Raw genomic sequence first — 23,630 nt, forward strand, 5'->3', positions numbered from 1 at the left:
AGAGCTTGTAAGTTAAACTACCTCAGAAAACTCAAGTCTAGTAGATCTTCAGCATCCAAAAGAATAATAATGTTTTATCATTCTACTCATGCACATGTGCATAGCATAGTGGTGGGGGAAATGCAGTGACTGCAGCCTATCAGAAGAGTTGGGGTGTGGCTTATTGGGGGCATGGCTTTAAGTTTGTCATTTTTGGCCACCCTTGAGAATGAATGTCATTCCAGTTAATTTGTTCAGTTTTTGGGGGGTTTTCAGTATTATAGTTGCTGACTGCCAGCACCGAATACTAAACAACAGTTGTGTAAGTGCATGTGATACTAAAGAGCCTGGTAAGTTCAATGTTGAGATAGTCAGTTGGTTACAATATCATAGCCAGTAAATGTGAAAATCCTATTTAAAGGAAGTGTATGGAGTCGTTATTTAATCTTATGGAACAAACTTAATATCTTGATTTACAGGAATTTGATCTACTTGCTTGTTACCCAGTTAAAGATATCTGGATACTGTAGGTACCTCCTAAGTAAAATATCTAATTGGAAAAATATCAGATCTTAGTTTGTATTTATGTTATTTATTAAGTTTAACCAAAGGGGAAAGGTAAGTGGCATGTTGAAAGAAATAGTTTGCAACTTGAAATATGGTTTTGTTAATGATCAAATAAAGAAGTTGTCATTCAATCATATATTTGCTTTCAACAAATGTCATTTTTTTCAATTGAGAAAAAAATACGTATTTACTTGTAACCAGTTGAAGTAATTTTCCTAGGTTGATCGGAAGAGTAATTTTTACAGTGTAGTTAGAACATGCCAAGAAACAACAACGATAAACTGATTAGGCTTGAACAAAGGTTAGAGATACCTGTTTCACTTTCAGTTCAGTCTCTTAGTTCAGTCTTTAGCAACGTTCAGCATCAAGAAAGTCGAAGACAAGCAGCAGCTTGCTTGAACAGGAAGCTATGCACAAAGACTCAGCTCGCCTCCACGCTCTTGTCCTCTTCAGCATCAGCAGTCTTACAAAGATGCTTTAGCAGAAGATGACGATGGCACCAGAACATCTTCTCTCTTCCTCTGCCAATCTTCTGTCCATCTTTAACTGTTGCACCAACATGGTTAGGAGATCACTTTCACCAGCAGTTAGGCCTCCACATACTGCTTCTCCACACATCTTCCAGTCTGCTTTATCTCCATTCTCCTCTCATTCTCTGGGTCAATAGGTAACTTTAGCCTCCATCTGCCCAGAGTAGTGCTGTAGTTTTACAGGATATTGACAATTGTTCCTACTTTACATAATATACATACACTTGCATGGTGCACATAGACTAAAACGCATGCAAGGCGCGCGCACACACACCTACACCCACACACACGTACACAGTATTTACCATTGTTTACTAAAAATACATTTCAATATCATTAAATAAAATGATCTAAAAGGGTCATTCAAGCAATAATACTTCTAATAGTTTACACATTTTAGTCATGGCTTGGCCTTCTAACCTAAAAACGATGCTCTGTAATGATGGTCAGTTTTATCAGTGTTTGACATCCGCTGTGAATATTGATCCAGTGCTGGTTTCACCATTTCGGCCATCGCTAGGCTTCAATGTTTAAAACAATCCTATGCCACTGTGCATTCAATTCTAATCCCAAATATTTAGTGGCCAATCGATTTATTGTGAACATGAATATATCACAAAACGAGAGAAAATAATCAGACAACATACTATAGATGCGTTTGCTCATTGTGGGGCAGACTTGGCTGTAATCATGTGGATCATAGTTAATTTGTATAATAAATAATCCACTTCAAGATATAATTAGACTACAGGACTGTTGGGTTATCCAAATGTATTAGTATTGGAAATCTATCCCAAACAAACCAAACTAAATACTATCTATCCCAAACAAACCAAACTAAATAATATCTATCCCAAACAAACGCAATAGATACGCCATGGTGACTGACGTCTCGCTTTATTTTTGTTGTGTGCACTAACTAGGCTTTTTTGGTGTCCCTTGTGAAGACAGCAACAGCAAAATTTGCCTACATGTGAAAAATGACAAAGCAACATTTTCAAACCTTGAAACATTCACACTTTTTACAGATGATAATACTATTTTAAAAAACGAATCATGGAGGGGAAATAGAGGATTGTATCACCAATTATTTTCACGGCAGGAGGTTTTTGCCAAACATTTTTATTTAGCAACCTGTCACCTCTTCACTTTCGGTAAAGGGTCAAATATCATTGGATTTAATGATATGGGTGATTATCGACGAAATGATTTAAGTCAATTACAGGAGGTCTTGTGAAAGGCTAATGTGGCTGTCACGTGGGAGCCAGAAACCGCGTCTCTTCGAATCGAGCGGAGAGGAGACGCTTTAAAGATCTCACTCCCCTCACTCATCGACCTTCATTTGGCCAGACTGACATAGAAATCTGAGGGCAGGTGCATTTTATGGGACAGACAGTTGACTAGTTTAACCAACGTTTAAAGAAGTGCAGAAAGTATGCCAAGTGACTACCCAGATGCGTAATAGCGCGCGAGAGTTCTCACCTCTTATCACTGATCAATTTGGAGGGATTTAAAAGGATGTTGGATTCCAATGAGTCTAATGTGAAAATGACATCTAGTCATAGGATTTCTTTTTCTATAATTGATATAATGGACCCAAATAAATTTAATAGCAAGAAGATACTCGAACTTTTCCCAACAAAGGATACGTTTCCTTCGCAGAACTTACGAGTGGCACGTTTGGAAGAGGATGCTGGCGCAGATGGAGAGCCGCCACTTGTGCGCACGGAAGCAGCAGGTAAAGATATCACAAAACTACAGACAACAATTTATTTTTGGTACAGGTATACCCGCTGTTTTTTGTTTTGTTTTAGGGGAAAATAGAGAATCAACAGACGTATATAGCCCACGTAACGTGGATTATTCGTTCAGTTCAGCATAACATATTTGTTTAGCATTATTACATGAATAATGTCCATATAACTTATTTTCAACATAGGGATTCAATACATTATATAATATGTCCATAGTTAATACGACGTAGGCCTAATAGCCAATATGAGAAACATCTATAGCTTCTTGGTTCACTGACCAACTAAGAGTGTGGCTATTTTATATCAGATAAAATGTTGTCATCTCTATATGACCTTCCCTTAATTTTCAAGGCTACGTTTCCTTTTAAGAAACCCACAAAGGGTTGCTCCCGCTGCCCGTGTGTGTGATTGGCATTGGGACAGGCTGGCCAGATAATTGTTGAAATCGTCCCATTGAGGATGCCTCCGCTCGCTTTGATCGATATCCCATTACTGCATCCTGCATATCTCCCTCCAGCACCTTGCAGGTACAAACTTCAAACCACATCCCTTTCTGATCCTAAATATCATTCGATTAAAACTTCCCTTTAAATAGATTAGATTTATCGATCCACTAACAAATATGAAACTCCATTAGCACGTCATAGGTAGATGGTGGAGCTGGATTTGGCCTGGATTTCTTTCCGCAACATGACATTTGAGGCGATTTGTGATAAATACATTATTTGGGGATTAGAGGCTAAGCGACCCATAGTCCCCTTCTTAACCCTCGCTTCGTCCCACTCGCACAAGTCCTGATTTTAATCAAACACATTTTACAGTTATTCTATTAGGTAGGCCTATTTTAGACTATGTATTGGTTTTAGGGATTTCAGACAGAGTCTTAAATATACTTATATTTTCAATTTCAAGGATAGTCTTTTCTTTTTCTAATTCTTACTTTACGCAAGGATCTCAAATTAGTCTCGGTAGTACCAGACCTAGAACATTGTTGTAGAAGGCAACGCGTCTGCCAAGGGAGACTAATCTCAAATAGGCTACTGTAAACATTTAGGTGGAAGTTATGGATCTAGAGAAGAGGGGCGGTCGGGTGGCGCTGTCCATTCAGCACCATTTAGGGCCTACAGTTTTGCGCATGTATGCGCTTCCTCAACAACATGCCGCCGGCTTTTGAGATCTTATTTCCCTATGTATGAGGTCAAAAATATTATCGAATTTGCAGAGAATTTGTTTAGCTTTTGGAAAGCCCATTTACAGTGCTAATGTTCATGTTTGTGTTCACAGGTGAAGACACAGGGACTGACCACTCAAGTAGCGCAGATCTTAAGCACCAGGCAGCCGTCAACAACCCACTTTCAGTACACTCAACGACTGAGCCAGAGGAGCAAGAAGAGGGGGCCGGGGACAGCATCAGCAGCAGCGTCGGAACTTCAGCCACACATGACCCCTCGCCTCACAAACGGCGGCGCTCGGATCACGGTTGCGCCAAGCCGCGACGCGCCAGGACTGCCTTCACATACGAACAACTGGTGGCCCTGGAGAACAAATTCCGCTCTACGAAATACCTGTCAGTGTGTGACAGACTCAACCTGGCTCTGTCCCTCAGCCTCACCGAGACGCAGGTCAAGATCTGGTTCCAGAACAGAAGAACCAAGTGGAAGAAACAGAACCCGGGCGCGGACAGCACGATGTCGCCTGGGTCGAACTCTTTGGTCAGCGTCAACCCATGTCCTGTGACTTGTGTCTCGAGTTCAGCCAGTTACCAAACTTTCCCGTCCTTCAGCTCTGGGAATATGATCTTCCACACTGCCGCGGTTCCTTTGTCGTCCACTGGAGGGCTGTTACATCACTTCTTGCCCAATGGTTATCATCTCCAGCCGTCCTACTTTACCCCACATTTATGAGACCTGACCTACTTCGTCTATGGTGACTTGAGGATGGACACAGAGAGATAGTATTATAACTAGGTATTGGACTCTCTCTCACAAAAGTGACGGTCTGTTGAACGATGTCATGACAGACAGTCTGCACCCTCAAATGATAACCAGAAGAATAACTTCAGACTCTTCCCAATGGGCAAAAACTGGTTGAATCAATGTTGTTTCCATGTCATTTCAACCCCCCCAAAATCAATGTGATGACATTGAATTAACATGGAAAGCTGATTGGATTTGCAAAAAGTCATCAACATAAGGGAATTTCGTCCTTTTTTGACTCAACTTTTAACCTAAGTCCAATGACCAGGTCACATTTTTGGTTGATTTCACATTGAATTCACATTAGTTGGTAACTAGACGTTGAACTGACCTCTGTGCCCAGTGGGTTGTTCGATGATGGAGAGAAATGTCGGGACAGAGCCTTTTCTGACACATGGGTGGTGAACAAGACTATTTGTCTTTACTGTATCTGATGATGTATACCAACAGTTCATGTGGAGATCTTGCTGTACAGCTGCTTATCATGGAGGGCCAAATAAATATGCAAACCTGCTGCATGCAGATATCTACATAATTAAGATCCTTCAGTGTATGTAGGAACTATAGAGATTGTTGGCCTGCCATAATGAACTTAACCAATATCCCGTTTTCTCTATCCCTGTATTTGACTCTATCTGTAGCAAAATGTGGCATGATACAAACCATCTCTCCTTACGGTATGTTTGGGTCTGTCACTCACAAGATTTCACTGTTCATATCTGTCCATTTTAAAATGAACACATGTAAATTAAAACATATATAGAGTACTAATATTTGATGAATTATGTTTTTTGTTGTTGCTAGTGTGAAGCAAATGGAATTAATTGTTCAAAAACAGAGAATTTAGACTGTCCAAGAATGAACTACGATCATAGAGGAAATGCTGGTGAAGTAGGTTCAATGTAGATCAGATGAATTTGTCTCAATACCCGTTCAGGCCAGTATAGCTCCATGTTATTGATGTCACACATTCACTTTTTACTCCACTACAAACAATATTTAGTTTACAATGATTGACTCAATTGCTGAATTCGGGTAAATCATTAACATTGACTAGGGTCCATGTTTCTGGTGATAATGCATTTGACATGAGTGTTGGTGAATAGGTCACAATAGGTTGATTATTTTGTTTTAGAAAGGTCATCTCTGTTTAGTGCAGATAATTGTAGTTGTTTTTTTTAAATCAACGATGCCTCTCTGAAAAATCTGTGTACACTGCCATCTTCTGGACAAAAAAAGGTAAGACTTCAGGGGGCCTACTTCATGCATAAGCACTCACACTAAAATATTTGTTTTACATGCTTCAACTACACACCATAACCACAGAGGGTCGCCATCTTCTCACGTTGTTTAATATACCCAATAAGCAGTGAGCGCATGAGGACAAAACAGATTCAACACAGATTTAACTACATATCTTGGTTTCACAACACTGGTACTGATTACCTAGTTTGTATGCTAGTAATATTGCTTATCTAATAATGGTTTGTTGACTTTAAGTACACAATACACAACTCAAATGTATGTTAAAGTAAACTTGTAGGCTCCTTCGTTTTTAGTAGCTAGAGAGTCAACACCCATTTACATGAATGTATGATCGTGACACAATATTACTGTAACCTCAACCAAAGTACTTCAGCTAATGCGGTGTACATAGCAATATAAGTAGTCAGTATGGACTACATGGCTGGTCACTGACCTCAACATGGTGTTCCTCTGAGTCAAAATGGAAATATAACACAAACACGGAGAAGCTGGAATGTCATTACTGTCCGCAACTATGAGAGGTCAGCAAAGCTTGTAAGACCTGTGTGTGTGTGTGTTTATAGAGACATGTTTAACAGTGCCAAGGAATGCTCACCCTGGCCTCAACTCAACTTGCTATTGCAAACTGTCGCTGATCATCAATCATCATGATGTTCAGGAGAAGAAGAATACCAAGGCCTTCCCTCTTTTACCACCTTTTCTTTTACTTACTTCATACCTTCCATAGCTCTCCATAGCTCTCCATAGCTCTCCATAGCTCTCCATAGCTCTCCATAACCCTCCATAGCTCTCCATAGCTCTACATAGCTCTCCATAGCTCTCCATAACTCTCCATAGCTCTCCATAGCTCTCCGTAGCTCTCCATAGCTCTCAATAGCTCTCCATACCTTCCATAGCTCTTAATACATTCCATAGCTCTCCATAGCTCCCCATAGCTCTCCATACCTTCCATAGCTCTCAATAGCTCTCCATACCTTCCATAACTCTCAATAGCTCTCCATAGCGCTCCATACCTTCAATAGCTCTTAATACCTTCCATAGCTCTCCACAGCTCTCCATACCTTCCATAGCTCTCCATAGCTCTCCACACCTTCCATAGCTCTCCATAGCTCTCCATATCTTCCATAGCTCTCAATAGCTCTCCATAGCTATCCATACCTTGCATAGCTCTTAATACCTTCCATAGCTCTTCATAGCTCTCCACAGCTCTCCATAGCAACCCATAGCTCTCCGTAGCTCTCCATACCTTCCATAGCTCTTAATACCTTCCATAGCTCTTCATAGCTCTCCACAGCTCTCCATAGCTATCCATAGCTCTCCATAGCTCTCAATAGCTCTCCATACCTTCCATAACTCTCCATAGCTCTCCATAGCTCTCCACACCTTCCATAGCTCTCCATAGCTCTCCATATCTTCCATAGCTCTCAATAGCTCTCCATAGCTATCCATACCTTGCATAGCTCTTAATACCTTCCATAGCTCTTCATAGCTCTCCACAGCTCTCCATAGCAATCCATAGCTCTCCATAGCTCTCCATACCTTCCATAGCTCTTAATACCTTCCATAGCTCTTCATAGCTCTCCACAGCTCTCCATAGCGATCCATAGCTCTCCGTAGCTCTCTATAGCTCTCCATACCTTCCATAGCTGTTACTGCCTTCCATAGCTCTCCACAGCTCTCCACAGCTCTCTATAGCTTTCCATACCTTCCATAGCTCTTAATACCTTCCATAGCTCTCCATAACTTCCATAGCTCTTACTACCTTCCATAGCGCTCCATACCTTCCATAGCTCTTACTACCTTCCATAGCGCTCCATAGCTCTCCATAGCTCTCCATACCTTCCATAGCTCTTACTACCTTCCATAGCGCTCCATAGCTCTCCATAGCTCTCCATACCTTCCATAGCTCTCCATACCTTCCATAGCTCTCAATAGCTTTTCATATCTCTTAATACCTTCCATAGCTCCCCACAGCTCTCCACAGCTCTCAATAGCTCTCCATAGCTATCCATAGCTCTCCGTAGCTCTCTATAGCGCTCCATACCTTCCATAGTTCTTACTACCTTCCATAGCTCTCCACAGCTCTCTATAGCTCTCCATAGCTATCCATAGCTCTCCATACTTTCCATAGCTCTTAATAGCTTCCATAGCTCTCCATAGCTTCCATAGCTCTCCATACCATCCATACCTTCCATAGCTCTTAATAGCTTCCATAGCTCTCCATAGTTTCCATACCTCTCCATACCTTCCATACCTTCCATAGCTCTCCATACCATCTATAGCTCTCCATACCTTTCATACCTTCCATAGCTCTCCATAGCTTCCATAGCTCTCCATACCTTCCATACCTTCCATAGCTCTCCATACCATCCATAGCTCTCCATACCTTTCATACCTTCCATAGCTCTCCATAGCTTCCATACCTTCCATAGCTCTCCATAGCTCCCATAGCTCTCCATACCTTCCATACCTTCCATAGCTCTCCGTAGCTTCCATGGCTTTCCATAACTTCCATAGCTCTCCATACCATCCATAGCTTCCATAGCTCTCCATACCATCCATAGCTTCCATAGCTCTCCATAGCATCCATAGCTTACATTGCTCTCCATACCATCCATAGCTTCCATAGCTCTCCATACCATCCATAACTTCCATAGCTCTCCATAGCCCTCCATAGCTCCCATAGCTCTCCATACCATCCATAGCTTACATTGCTCTCCATACCATCCATAGCTTCCATAGCTCTCCATACCATCCATAGCTTCCATAGCTCTCCATACCATCCATAGCTTCCATAGCTCTCCATAGCTCTCTATAGTTCTCCATGCCTTCCATAGCTCTCCATAGCTCTCCATAGCTCATCCATACCATCCATAGCTTCCATAGTTCTCCATACCATCCATACCATCCATAGCTTCCATAGTTCTCCATACCATCCATAGCTTACATTGCTCTCCATACCATCCATAGCTTCCATAGCTCTCCATACCATCCATAGCTTCCATAGCTCTCCATACCATCCATAGCTTCCATAGCTCTCCATAGCTCTCTATAGTTCTCCATGCCTTCCATAGCTCTTAATAGCTTCCATAGCTCTCCATACCATCCATAGCTTCCATAGTTCTCCATACCATCCATACCATCCATAGCTTCCATAGTTCTCCATACCATCCATAGCTTCCATAGCTCTCCATACCATCCATAGCTTACATAGTTCTCCATACCATCCATAGCTTCCATAGCTCTCCATACCATCCATAGCTTACATTGCTCTCCATACCATCCATAGCTTCCATAGCTCTCCATACCATCCATAGCTTCCATAGCTCTCCATACCATCCATAGCTTACATTGCTCTCCATACCATCCATAGCTTACATTGCTCTCCATACCATCCATAGCTTCCATAGCTCTCCATACCATCCATAGCTTACATTGCTCTCCATACCATCCATAGCTTCCATAGCTCTCCATACCACTCATAGCTTCCATAGCTTTCCATAGCACTCCATACCATCCATAGCTTCCATAGCTCTCCATACCTTCCATAGCTCTTAATACCTTCCATAGCTCTCCATACCTTCCATAGCTCTCCATAGTTCTCCGTAATTCTCCATCGCTCTCCATAGCTTTCCATACCTTCGATAGCTCTCCGTAGCTCCCCATAGCCCTCCATTCTTAAACTATCAGCATAAAATGTGCAGCACATGTATTTCCAGAAGAATATGAACTAACAATTTATGGCTGATATTATTATACGGCTACAGATGTTTGTGTGTGTGTGTGTGTGTGTGTCTTGTAGGGGCCCTTGGAGGATGAACTCTCTTTGTACAGCAGCCAGAGGGTATATGCTGTGGTAGACCACCTATGTGATATATGCTGTTCCTCATATGCATGTACTATCATCAAAAACAAAGGCTGTAGTACTGTGATACATGGCCACATTGCTCCACCTAGCTTTCAATTACAAGAAGCTTCTACCACACTGACTCCTTTGATCTGTTAGTCCTCTTTCTGCGGGCGAACTATTTTAATTAATGCCATGTCTTCTGAGGGCAGTGGAGAATTGCGAAGGGAAGGGGAGAGAGGTTGGTAGAACTATGAAATGAGAAAAATGTACTCTTGACATCAACTTGAAGTCTGGAGGGTTGACACATTTCTGTCGACCGGATGGAAGACTCCGCTGTCAAAGGCAGAGGACTGTCAACATGTCACAGAGCTGCAGGCATCAATATCACCCTTCTACCTTTCTCAGTCTCTCTCTCTCTCTCTCAGTCTCTCAGTCTCTCTCTCTCTCTCTCTCTCTCTCTCTCTCTCTCTCTCTCTCTCTCTCTCTCTCTCTCTCTCTCTCTCTCTCTCTCTCTCTCTCTCTCTCTCTCTCTCTCTCTCTCTCTCTCTCTCTCTCTCTCTCTCTCTCTCTCTCTCTCTCAGTCTCTCTCTCTCTCAGTCTCTCTCTCTCTCTTTCTCTCTCTCTCACTCTGTCTCTGAAAACTCAATATAAACTCTTGAAGTCTTACTCTTAGCCTATACTTACATTGCAGGAAAATGTCAATGTTCCTGTGCCAATAAAATGCATTATTTTGTCTTTCTATTTTTGGGGGGGACAAAAACTCACATATGTAATGTATTGACATGAAGTAAACACTGACTTCTGATATCCTCGTAGCCTATAGGAAAAAATATAATAACTTTCACTCTGTTTTGCTTCTCTGCAAGGAGGATTGCTGCTATGTCTACATTACTGGTAAATGATCGGTCCCTGTCATAGTGCACAGTGTTTAATTCCAACACAGTCATAAAACCAGGGAAAAACTGTACTGTCAACACATGTAATCAATATTTGACGAAAGGCGACATAATTCTGGATTCCACCGGCTTTTAGCTGGAGGCTAGCCAATGACAATGCACAATGTCCATGGTGTCTGTTTGGGGTCATTTCGGTCCGGGATGGAGGAACCTGTTTAAAATTCATGTGACAGTATTCTCTGGGGCAAGGTCAGACGCTAATGTTACCAGTGTCCTCATATGCCTGAGGTGGTAAAGCGGGGAAATTACATCCACAGTCCCTGTTTATTTTCTTATCTATTTGACGGTAATGGACAGGCAGGAGAGTGAAGTAAACCAAAATAGCAGGTGGCAGAGAATGCAGACCGAATCGTGTATGCATGCCTCTGCCTATATTCTCCTGCCATAGAGGTCCATAGGGACCAGTAGCATTTCTATTGAAAGCCACAGGGCCAGAGACAGAGGGAGAGGGAGACAGAGAGGGAGAGGGAGACAGAGAGGGAGAGGGAGGCAGAGTGGGAGAGGGAGACAGAGAGGGAGAGGGAGACAGAGAGGGAGAGGGAAACAGAAAGGGAGAGGGAGAGGGAGACAGAGAGGGAAAGGGAGAGGGAGACAGAGAGGGAGAGAGTCAGAGAGGGAGACAGAGAGGGAGAGGGAGACAGAGAGGGAGATGGAGACAGAAAGGGAGAGGGAGTGGGAGGCAGAGAGGGAGAGGGAGACAGAGAGGGAGAGGGAGATGGAGAAGGATAAACTTGCATGGAATGAAGATTCCAGTAAATTATATGGTGATACAGAATACATTATATTGATCTACAGAATTAAAATTGCATGTCTGAGTGTCTGATTCAGCCAGAACTCAGTCTTCGGTGTGGAAGGTTTCCTTGTTGTCATGGATACAGAAGGTATGGGCTGCACTAATAAACATTTAGCTAGTATATCTTCTAAACAGGTTTCCATTGTAAACAGTATAGATACATTGATCTATTATTTTTTCCCTTTGATTTACACTTCAATGATCACAAAACCAATCAAGTCATTCCAATACACTATAAGGCATTTGGTGAGGGGAGGCAGGCTCATAGTAATGGCTGGAACAAATGAACAGTAGGCTATCAAACAAATCAATTCTACATTGTAGACTAGAGTCATATAACAGGTAGTGCAAACATCTGAAATGGAACGATATTCATACTTCTAAATTGAAGGCTTCAATTACGCTTTTAGCTTTTTGAGAGGGAAAGATCTTCCATCTTGGTGTTTGGCAAATAATTGCAGTTATTACTGTTGGTTCTCAACTGGGTTAGTAATTCCTAATGAGAGAAGGCGACATCCATTTATACACATTCCTCTAAGCAGCAGAAGAAAATCAATGTTAGTACCAAGGTTGTTTTGATCAGAGATCAATAGGACAATAGGACAAGCAGCAGTCCTGATGTTGCCAGTTGCCACCCACACAAGTTGCATTCCATTGCAGGTCGCCAAGGTTATTTTTCCATTGCATATTTTTGCATTAGAATGAGGCAGACGAAAGCATGTCATCCATTCTGATCATATTAACTCTTTTAGCACCACTTTACAGCTAGTGTTTTAAAAACACCAGTGCAATTTGTAGTAACCTGCAAACTTCTGGATACAGGTTCAGTTTAATTAGTGTCCTTAACAGTTTGATTCAGAAATAGAAAATCCTATTTTATGGCTAGGAGAATATCATTTTATTAAATACTACTCACTGGAGCTGCACTTTATCTTGAACTGAAATGTTTGTGATAAATTACCAGTCAAGGGATTTCACAATTACAATACTGTACTATACAATACAATACTATACAATACAATACTGTACTATACAATACTGTATATACAAAACATTAAGAAAACCTGCTCTTTTCATGACATAGACTGACCAGGTAAATCCAGGTGAAAGCTATGATCCACTATTGATGTCACTTGTTAAATCCACTTCAATCAGTGTAGATGAAGGGGAGGAGACATGTTAAATAATTTTTACCCCTTTTTCTCTCCAATTTCGTGATATCCAATTGGTAGTTACAGTCTTGTCCCATCGCTGCAACTCTCGTACGGATGCGTCCTCCCAAGCGTCCTCTGGAACACGACCATGCCAAGCCGCACTGCTTCTTGACACACTGCTCGCTTAACCCGGAAGCCAGCCGCACCAATGTGTCGGAGGAAACACTGTACAACTGCTGACCGAAGTCAGTGTGCATGCACCTGGCCCACCACAAGGAGTTGCTAGAGCGTGATGGGACAAGGACATCCCGGCCGGCCAAACCCTTCCCTAACCCGGGACGACGCTGGGTTAATTGTGCGCCGCCTCATGGGTCTCAAACCCGGGTCAGTAGTGACACCTCTAGCACTGCCTTAGACCACTGCACCGCTCGGGAGGCCAAAGAATGATTTTTAAGCCTTGAGACAGTTGAGACATGGATTGTGTATGTGGAGCCATTCAGAGGGTGAATGGGCAAGACAAAAGATGTAAGTGCCTTTGATGAGGTATGGTAGTACAGTATGTGCCAGGCACACCGGTTTGTGTCAAGAACTGCAATGCTCCTGGGTTTTTCATGCTCAACAACTTCCTGCGTGTATCAAGAATGGTCCACCACCCAAAGGACATCCAGCCAACTTGACACAACTGTGGGAAGCATTGCAGTCAATATGGGCCAGCTTTTGACACCTTGTAGAGTCCATGACCCAACGAATTGATGTTGCTCTGAGGGAAAAGAAGGGAAGGTGTTCTTAATGTATGATATACTCAACAATGCAGGCTTGACCTCAATCTGTCAGTAGAGTCTAAGATTGGGCTTGGTGCTCCACGAATTATTGAATAAAGTGGGAACTGGGGATTATTGACTGTTACAAAGCATGATAAATATTGAAGTTCCATCTTTGTGTATTGGAGATAGTGTAGCACAACTGGGATAGTCTTCATCTTGCATGAGGTATGGTATATGTATGGCTGTATCCATCTTTATTTTAAGAGCATGCTGAAGATGCACACTTAAACACCATCACCTAGGTACTTCAGATGAAATATTATCACATTAAACGTGTGTTGAACAGGGACACTATCAGTCTTCTGGCAACATGGCTCAGACTACTAGGAGTTCCATTTGCCTGAATGTCAACTCAGAGTTGGGTTGGTTGATTGGCGCACAGAGGAGTTCATGCAGGAATACAGATTAAGTTCAAGTTTCAAGTTTTAATGTCATGTGCGCAAGTACAGCGAAATGCCTTTCTTAAACTCAAAACCCAACAATGCAGTAATCATTATCAATGTAATAAAAAAATAACAAGGCAGAACAAAAGACACAAGATATAAAAACAAGAAGAACACAATAAACGTTGTAGGTTTCTGACTGACCTTCCTAAATATGTTTAATTATTCAATATGCTAATAATCAGAGCCTAATTGATGAATAACTTTACCATTATGCTGCTAATTTGATTAAGAAAGAACATGCTTGACCAAGTAGTAGGAAAGTACATATTTTAAGGCAATATCACAGTGCATTAAAGTATGGCATCGGCAAGGAGAGAGCTAATGTCCCTTCCAGAACAAATCCCTTTCTCTTAGAAAGGGATTTGAGGTGTGTATGCATTGCAGCAACACACACACTACCAACCACTTGCACACGCACGCACGCACGCACGCACCCACCCACCCACGCACACACACACACACACACACACACACACACACACACACACACACACACACACACACACACACACACACACACACACACACACACACACACACACACACACACACACACACACACACACACACACACACACACACACACACACACACACACACACACACACACACACACACACACACACACACACACACACACACACACACACACACACACACACACACAGCTGTGCATCACTTTCCAGCCTGCCTCAGTCAATCGGATAATACCAGTGTGGAGTCAGTGGAACATCATGGCTTATTCAAACAGTAGGTTTGTAAGATTACCTGAGTGCTTTGGAATATTTGGAATAACGTAAAAGGAGAGGTTTTGGTGTATTTTTGTAATTTAAGCACATTATGAATACTATTTCAACATGCATCAATTAGCATGCTATACAACTCTTAGTCTCTATTTCAATGTTTTCACCCTGAAGAAATGGAGGGCTTTTCTGTGACTATTACATTATTTCATTGCATTTATAGTAGACTCAAGGGTAGACCCTCCTCCTCCCCAAGAACCTTTAAAATGGTTTGACCAACTCAGTTGCCTCACCAATCTGTGTTCCTGTAGCCCTCTACCAATCAGCGACTGACCTGAGAGAGGTACAATTAGTTATTCTAAGGCCAGGTCTAACGATGCAGTATGCATCTCTGTCCGAGTAGCTGTGAAATTCCCCCTGGTTTCCCGGCAATTACAAGGCATTGTGAACTGTTTGCAAACAGCGTTCTGCACACCCTAATGTAGGTCATTAAATCACACCCACACAAGCCAGTCTGCTATCCTACAGTCCTACAGTGAACACATGGATCTACTACAGCTTATTCCAGGGAGTATGGGGTGGTAGTGCTTGAGTCCCTTTAATTGTGGAAATTCAGATCACCTTACTATAGAACCACTGTGTATGTAACATGTTGCAAATATTTTGTGTCTTTCAACTTGCACATGTGGAAGTATTATGATCATGTCTGGTTGCTTACATAAAAAAAATATAGCAAGCTCTTTTAATCAATATCATTTTTGTAAATCCACTGACAAAAGACACCTGGTGGCTATATGATGCATTCAGGCATCCCAACTCCATCTGTTTGCATTGCTCCAATTCTCCTTCACAGTTTGCTTCATCTTCAACACTGCAGGACTTCCCATCTAAGCATAAGAAGATCAGAACTGGTTCTCCAAAACCAGACAGCAGCCAGCTTGGATGAAAGCTACCTTCCCTGGAAGTAAAGATGTGTTTGAAAGGAGTTCAGTCACATAGGAAATCAAAGGAAAGCAACACAATGTTGATTCCATCATTTAATCTCTCTGCCAACAACTGGAACTCATTTCACTGAAGCAAGTCATCTCACACAAGGAGGTGCTTATCCTATTATGTTATCACTTGTCTGTTAGTGTGAAGATTTTCATACATGCATAAAGGCATTTCTAAAAGATGTGGTGTCACAGGTGTGTACAGTAGATCTAGTGAAATACGTACCGATTTGTTACTCAGTTTATTGAAAGGCCTCTAGATGTTTTTTGAGTCATATTTTACACTGGGATTGTGAGTGTGTGGGCACGCACTGCCAAGACTTGTGACCGCACCTACCGCATCAAAGTCCCAGTAGTGCATCTGTCTGCCAAACTGAAATCTGTCAACATTAATATTAATTTGTTTACTAGTATTGAGTAAACTGTAGTCTGATGTGTTTAAAAATCTGACTGGGGCAGTGATGACTAAGGTATAAACTTGCTTGAGTCACATACTAGCTCTGAACTTAATTTAAAAAAAGTAGAAATGTAAAAATGCAGATGAATAGCCTCAGTTAAATCAAATCAAATCAAATTGTGTTTGTGACATGCTCCAAATACAACAGGTGTAGACCTTACTGTGCAATGCTTACTTATAAGCCCTTAACCAACAATTTAGTTAAATAAATAGAGTTATTAATGTGCGGGGGTAAAGGTTAGTCGAGTTAATTTTTACATGTAGGTAGGGGTAAAGTGACTATACATAGATAATAAACAGCAAGTAGCAGCACCGTAAAAACAAAGGGGGGGGGGGGGGGGGGGTAAATGTAAATAGTAAATGTAATTAGTGTAAATAGTGTATACAATGTAAATAGTCCGGGTGGCCATTTGATTAATTGATCAGCAGTCTTATGGCTTGGGGGTAGAAGTTGTTAAGGAGCCTTTTGGACCTAGACTTGGCGCTCCGGTACTGCTTGCCGTGCGATAGCAGAGAAAACAGTCTATGACCTGGGTCATAGTCTATTTTTTGGGCCTTCCTAGTATATAGGTCCTGGATGGCAGGAAGCTTGGCCCCAGTGATGTATTGGGCCGTACACACTACCCTCAGTAGCGCCTTACGGTCAGATGCCGAGCAGTTGCCATACCAGGCGGTGATGCAACCGGTCAGGATGCTCTCGATGGTGCAGCTGCAGAACTTTTTGAGGATATGAGGACCCATGCCAAATCTTTTCAGTCTCCTGAGGGAGAAAAGGCGTTGTCGTGCCCTCTTCACGACTGTCTTGGTGTGTTTGGACCATGATAGTTTGTAGGTGATAAGGACACCAAGGAACTTGAACTCTCAAACCGTTCCATTACAGCCCCGTCGATGTGAATCGGGGGATGTTCAGCCCTCCTTTTCCTGTAGTCCACGATCATCTCCTTTGTCTTGCTCACGTTGAGGGAGAGGTTGTTGTCCTGGCACCACACTGCCAGATCTCTGACCTCCTCCCTATAGGCCCTTCTCATCGTTGTCGGTGATCAGGCCTACCACTGTCATCAGCAAACTTAATGATGGTGTTGGAATCGTGCTTGGCCATGCAGTCATGGGTGAAAAGGGAGTACAGGAGGAGATTAAGCACGCACCCCTGAGGGGCCCTCATGTTGAGGATCAGCATGGCAGATGTGTTGTTGCCTACCCTTACCACCTTGGGCGGCACGTCAGGAAGTCCAGGATCCAGTTGCAGAGGGAGGTTAAACACCTCCCAGGTTCCTTAGCTTCGTGATGAGCTTTGTGAGCGCTATGGTGTTGAACGCTGAGCTGTAGTCAATGAACAGCATTCCACCATAAGTGTTCCTTTTGTCCAGGTGGGAAAGGGCAGTGTGGAGTGCGATTGAGATTGCATCATCTGTGGATAGGGTGGTATGCGAATTGGAGTGGGTCTAGGGTTTCTGGGATGATGGTGTTGATGTGAGCCATTACCAGCCTTTCAAAGCACTTCATGGCTACCGACATGAGTGCTACAGGGTGGTAGTCATTTAGCTTTGCTTTCGTGGATACAGGGACTGCTTGGTAGTCTGCTTGAAACATGTAGGTATTACAGACTCGGTCAAGGAGAGGTTGAAAATGTTAGTGAAGACACTTGCCATTTGATCCGCGCATGCTCTGAGTACACATCCTGGTTATTCGTATGGCCCTGCGGCCTAGTGAATGTTGACCTGTTTAAATGTCTTGCTCACATCGGCTACAGAGAGTGTGATCACACAGTCATCTTAAACAGCTGGTGCTCTCATGCATGCTTCAGTGTTGCTTGCCTCGAAGTAAGCATAAAAGGCATTTAGCCCATCCGGTAGGCTCACGTCACTGGGCAGCTCGCGGCTGGGTTTCCCTTTGTAGTCCATAATTGTTTGCAAGCCCTGCCACATCCAACGAGCGTCAGAGCCGGTGTAGTAGGATTCAATTTTAGTCCTGTATTGACGCTTTGCCCGTTTGATGGTTTGTCTGAGGGCATAGGGTGATTTCTTATAAGCGTCTGGATTAGTGTCCCGCTCTAGTGTCCCGCTCTAGCCTTTAGCTCAGTGTGGATGTTGCCTGTAATCCAGTCTGTGCTAGCAAAACAGTCCTGTAGCGTAGCATCCTCGTCATCTGGCCACTTCCGTATTAAGCGAGTCATTGGTACTTCCTAATTTAGTTTTTGTTTGTGAGCAGGAATCACAAGCAAAAACTAAATTAGGAAGTAGCAGTGACTCTTACCAGACGTAGCTGTACTGTCCTGCCGATGCACGGAAAACCCAGTCAACTGTATAGTATCCGTGTCGTCGTTCAGCCACGACTCAATGAAACACAATATATTATAGTTTTAGGAAATTCTCGAACGGAGCTCATCTAGTTTATTCTCCAGTGATTGCACGTCGGCCAATAGAACAGATGGTAGAGGCGGGTTAAACACTCGCTTACGAATTCTCACAAGGCACCCTGATCTCTGCCCCCTGAACCTCCATCTTTTCTTCATGCGAATGACAGGGATTTGGGCCTGGTCTCAGAGAAACAGTATATATTTCGTGTCGGACACATTAAAGAAAAATCTTTGTCCAGTTCGAGGTGAGTAATCGCTATTCTGATATGCAGAAGCTAGTTTCGGTCATAAGAGACGGTAGCAGCAACATTATGTACAAAATAAGTTTCAAACAATGTGAAAAAACACACAAAATAGCACAGTTGGCGTCATTGGCTACTATACTATACTATTCTATACACTATACTATACTCATCGATTACTATACACATAACACTATGCTATAAATACAGAATGAATACAACAAATCATCTTAGAGTCAAGGTCTATAAAGTATGATTATAGACCCATATGGTTCTCCCTGTTAACCCTTGACATGTCTCTCTCTATCCTCTTACAATAGAACGCCCCTAACATCAAATGACCTGACACTGTGACTGTGATTAAAGTGAAAAGGTTGCCAAGGGCACGGCAGCTCAACTACTCCCTTGTATTAGGCCATGGCCTGTCATGCCTTTAGCTTCCTGTCACAGCTGGCTCTGTACAAAGAACTGTAATGAGGAGCATTATCAGTCCGTTGTCCCTGGTCATAACAAAATTATGTTTTATTAGGATTCAACGATCCCATAACAATTGCTGCTCTCTTTGTTGGCTAGATAGCACGCAACAAAAGGATATAGAACAGAATGTCTTGATATCTGGAAGAGAAAGATTATTCATTTTTTCATATCTGCAGTTTTGTGACTGTTCTGAGACTGGGTTTTCTCAACAATCTATCTTTGTGATAACTCCTCCAAATACAAAATTGTTCCCTTTCTAATCTTATTAATGTACTTTTTTTAATGTCTCCCTCAAGCAGATCTTTCTCATGGAAATGTGACAACGGCATACAAAGCGACTGAAAAGCACAAAAGATACATGCTTGAAGGAGAAAATGAAGGCAATCTTGACAGAGAAGGGAAGGCACCAAACCTTATTACAAATCAGAAATCTCACAAATGTTGACAGCACACACTTAAGACAAGTGGCATAAAATGCATACCAGTAGGCTCCAATTTCTGCACAGCATCAACAAACCTATTGCATTCTATAGCCTACACGTATACTATAGTCTTTAAAGAGTTTATAAGATAAAGATATACAGATGGAGATATATGTCTGTTGCAGTATTGCAGTAAGCTATAGTGTTGTGGATGAATCAGCAGGATTAGTTCATACACCTCAGAACTACTGCTGCTCTTATAGGTCATTATCACCCTCAAATCCACTAATGGATCAGCAGGATTAGTTCATACAACTCAGAACTACTGCTGCTCTTATAGCTCATTATCACTCCACTATTTTCCTCTAACTTATTCTCCTGAAGCTGACCTTGTTGTGGTGTCATGAAATCGTTAAGTCAATATCAAAATGGAGTCAGAGGCAAACTTGATTAAGAATGGGGCTTCGAGTCTAGTCTGGCATTTTGGAAAGCATTTGGATGGTTTCCCAGGCCGACTGCACTCTACTTCAATTTACAAGACAGTCAGGAAATGGCAAGTCAGTGTTTGAGTGATGCAAGCAACAAGGCCTGAATAAATCCATGGCAAGCCATGAAGATAAAGCTTGTCCACTCCACATTTTAATGCTTCAACTCCCTTTCCCAAGTCTTTGGGAGCACATTGATGTGGTTCTATGGCCATTGGCCCCATTGCAAGCAGTAGATGAAAATATATTTTGTAAGAGAAAGCCTTTCAGCTACGGCATGTGGGGGATCTAATCGTGGTTAGAGGACGGATTCCATATCCTTGAGTCATCCTGAACTTCAGCCTGAACCCAGGATAGGCTGAGAGGAATATGTTTCTCATCACAGGGACTTGGCCAAAAACTAATTACGTAGACTCTCTCTGTTCAAACACATCCTACTGCAGACTCACAGAGAGGCTCAGGTCATTGGCCACGTACTGTTTGTACTTTGGCACGTCCTCTTTGGGAATACCTTCATAATGATACTTTAACATTTTTACAGAATCATACATTTCATGTTTACATAGACAATCTCAAAGTGCCACATAAAGCAAAAGGTACTTTCGGCACGTCCTCTCCAGGAAGAAATCAATACAGCCTAATGTCCCACTATATTCGTCAGGCTGAAACATGCACTCCCTCTCTATACTAGGCACAGCATTCTCATCTTTCCACTCACAAAAGCTACAGTGTTGTCATGTTTTCCCTAGAATGCATTTTGTTGTTGGTTTGGTCCAGTCAAAGGTCAGCTGCACAGATAACATTCAACAGAACACACAGTGTTAATTACAGCACATCCTGTCAGATTCAAAGACCTCAGTGCTGTCAGTGCCTTCACCCGCTAACGCAAGCATTTATAGACGTCCCTTCAAAATGGCTTTGCCAACGAACTAATGACTGACGAATGAACTTCAATGTTATTCTATATATTATATAGGCCCAATGATAGAGACAGGAGATGCAACAGCCTAAATCATTTATTCTGGAAGAGGGTACCACTAGCAGAATCCTCTGAAGGAAAGTTGACTGGGTTCCCAGAAGACCGAGGCATGGTTTCAACAATGTTCAATCAGTGCTAGAGATGAATCACTGAACCATGAGCAGAGATTCAGATTGTTTTGTAATAGATTACAGGCAGAAAGGCAAAGGCTACAGTCGTAGTGTTTCTGCTGTTGTAGAGATCAATAAGACATATGGGGACTCACAACAGAATCGGAATAACACTTCATACACACTCTGTTCTTTATTACATCATCTTATCTCAGATGGGGATCCTTGAGGGGGCAGGATAAAGGCCAAAGAATACCGCTTGTCATTGTTGATGAAAAATAGAGTTAAAAAATTATGTTTTTACTGTTTAATCTATTGTGTTTGTATCTTCAGGAGATGACTAATGGAACAGATTTCATATAACTACAGTATATGTGAGAATAGAATAACACTTTGGAGAGAAACACAAGCATTCGTTTTCTTATGTCTTGAGGAGGAAACAGGCTTTAGAATTTCCACAACAAAGCTTCAGTTTGAAAACCCTCTTCATTCAGAGTGAGATGGATTTATCTTCCTTGTGCAAGGACGGACTGGCAGAAAACGACCAGCCCCTAATACAACCACCTAGCTGCATCAACCATTGATCGCTATCGCAGTATAACTTTAAAAAGGCTGCAGAACACACACACAAACGCTGCACATTTTTATAAAACTTCTACAGAACACACACTGAACTTGTCATGATTTAACTACCTCAAATCACATGAAGCCTAGAGTGAAAAAGAGATGCTATAATATCCACAATACTCACTGAAACACAGAACTGTCTAACTGCTGCTCAGGGTCAGCTGGCTGGCTTTATGTCATGGGAGTACCTTCTAAAAAACAATGGTTGAGCACCTCTCCAAACATAGAACGTAACCTGTAAGAGAGCAGCATAAGCCACCATGGGTCATGATTCATCTACATCACCTGAAGCCTCGTGTAAAAAAGAGATGCTATAATATCCACAATACTGACTGAGACATAGAACTGTCTAACTGCTGCTCAGGATCAGCTGGCTGGCTTCACTCTGTCAAAGTATTGGACAGTAATATTACAGACAGGAAAAAGAGACATTAGAAATGTGGGAGTCAAATAATGGTAAGTAAACAAGTTATAGGAAGTATGTCCCAACTACCTGATTGGAGGAGCAATTTTCTCAACAGCTCGCTTTTCTCTGCAACTCTATGGATCATTATGTCAGTATCCAGGGCCATTATGATGCCCTCCTCAGTAACCATGTCAGTATCCAGGGCCATTAGGATGTCCTTCTCAGTAACCATGTCAGTATCCAGGACCATTAGGATGTCCTTCTCAGTAACCATGTCAGTATCCAGGGCCATTAGGATGTCCTTCTCAGTAACCACGTCAGTATCCAGGGCCATTAGGATGTCCTTCTCAGTAACCATGTCAGTATCCAGGGCCATTAGGATGTCCTTCTCAGTAACCATGTCAGTATCCAGGGCCATTAGGATGTTCTCAGTAACCATGTCAGTATCCAGGGCCATTAGGATGTCCTTCTCAGTAACCATGTCAGTATCCAGGACCATTAGGATGTTCTCAGTAACCATGTCAGTATCCAGGGCCATTAGGATGTCCTTCTCAGTAACCATGTCAGTATCCAGGGCCATTAGGATGTCCTCAGTAACCATGTCAGTATCCAGGGCCATTAGGATGTCCTTCTCAGTAACCATGTCAGTATCCAGGGCCATTAGGAAGTCCTTCTCAGTAACCATGTCAGTATCCAGGGCCATTAGGATATCCTTCTCAGTAACCATGTCAGTATCCAGGGCCATTAAGATGTCCTTCTCAGTAACCATGTCAGTATCCAGGGCCATTAGGATATCCTTCTCGGTAACCATGTCAGTATCCAGGGCCATTAGGATGTCCTTCTCATTAACCATGTCAGTATCCAGGGCCATTAGGATGTCCTCAGTAACCATGTCAGTATCCAGGGCCATTAGGAAGTCCTTCTCAGTAACCATGTCAGTATCCAGGGCCATTAGGATGTCCTTCTCAGTAACCATGTCAGTATCCAGGGCCATTAGGATGTCCTCAGTAACCATGTCAGTATCCAGGGCAATTAGGATGTCCTTCTCAGTAACCATGTCAGTATCCAGGGCCATTAGGATGTCCTTCTCAGTAACCATGTCATTATCCAGGGCCATTAGGATGTCCTTCTCAGTAACCATGTCAGTATCCAGGGCCATTAGGATGTCCTTCTCAGTAATCATGTCAGTATCCAGGACCATTACGATGTCCTTCTCAGTAACCATGTCAGTATCCAGGG

At 42.4% G+C, this 23,630-nt stretch overlaps 1 protein-coding gene across 1 annotated transcript; it reads left to right on the plus strand.

Annotated features, from left to right (window-relative positions):
• The first annotated feature begins 2,433 nt into the window (after positions 1-2,433).
• Positions 2,434-5,512, plus strand: nkx1.2la (NK1 transcription factor related 2-like,a). Its single transcript, XM_071380215.1, has 2 exons — positions 2,434-2,814; positions 4,115-5,512. Exons 1-2 carry the CDS (start codon positions 2,595-2,597, stop codon positions 4,732-4,734), a joined length of 840 nt encoding a protein of 279 aa, XP_071236316.1. The 5' UTR covers positions 2,434-2,594; the 3' UTR covers positions 4,735-5,512.
• The last annotated feature ends 18,118 nt before the right edge of the window (positions 5,513-23,630 follow it).

Source organism: Salvelinus alpinus, chromosome 32, assembly GCF_045679555.1.
Source record: "Salvelinus alpinus chromosome 32, SLU_Salpinus.1, whole genome shotgun sequence".
NCBI lineage: Eukaryota > Metazoa > Chordata > Actinopteri > Salmoniformes > Salmonidae > Salvelinus > Salvelinus alpinus.

Bases quoted from the DNA above. Each gene is read 5' to 3' on its own strand.
- nkx1.2la (XM_071380215.1), top strand. From the start codon at position 2,595: ATGTTGGATTCCAATGAGTCTAATGTGAAAATGACATCTAGTCATAGG. The intron at 2,815-4,114 runs GTAAAGATATCA...TTGTGTTCACAG, and splicing joins TGTGCGCACGGAAGCAGCAG to GTGAAGACACAGGGACTGAC.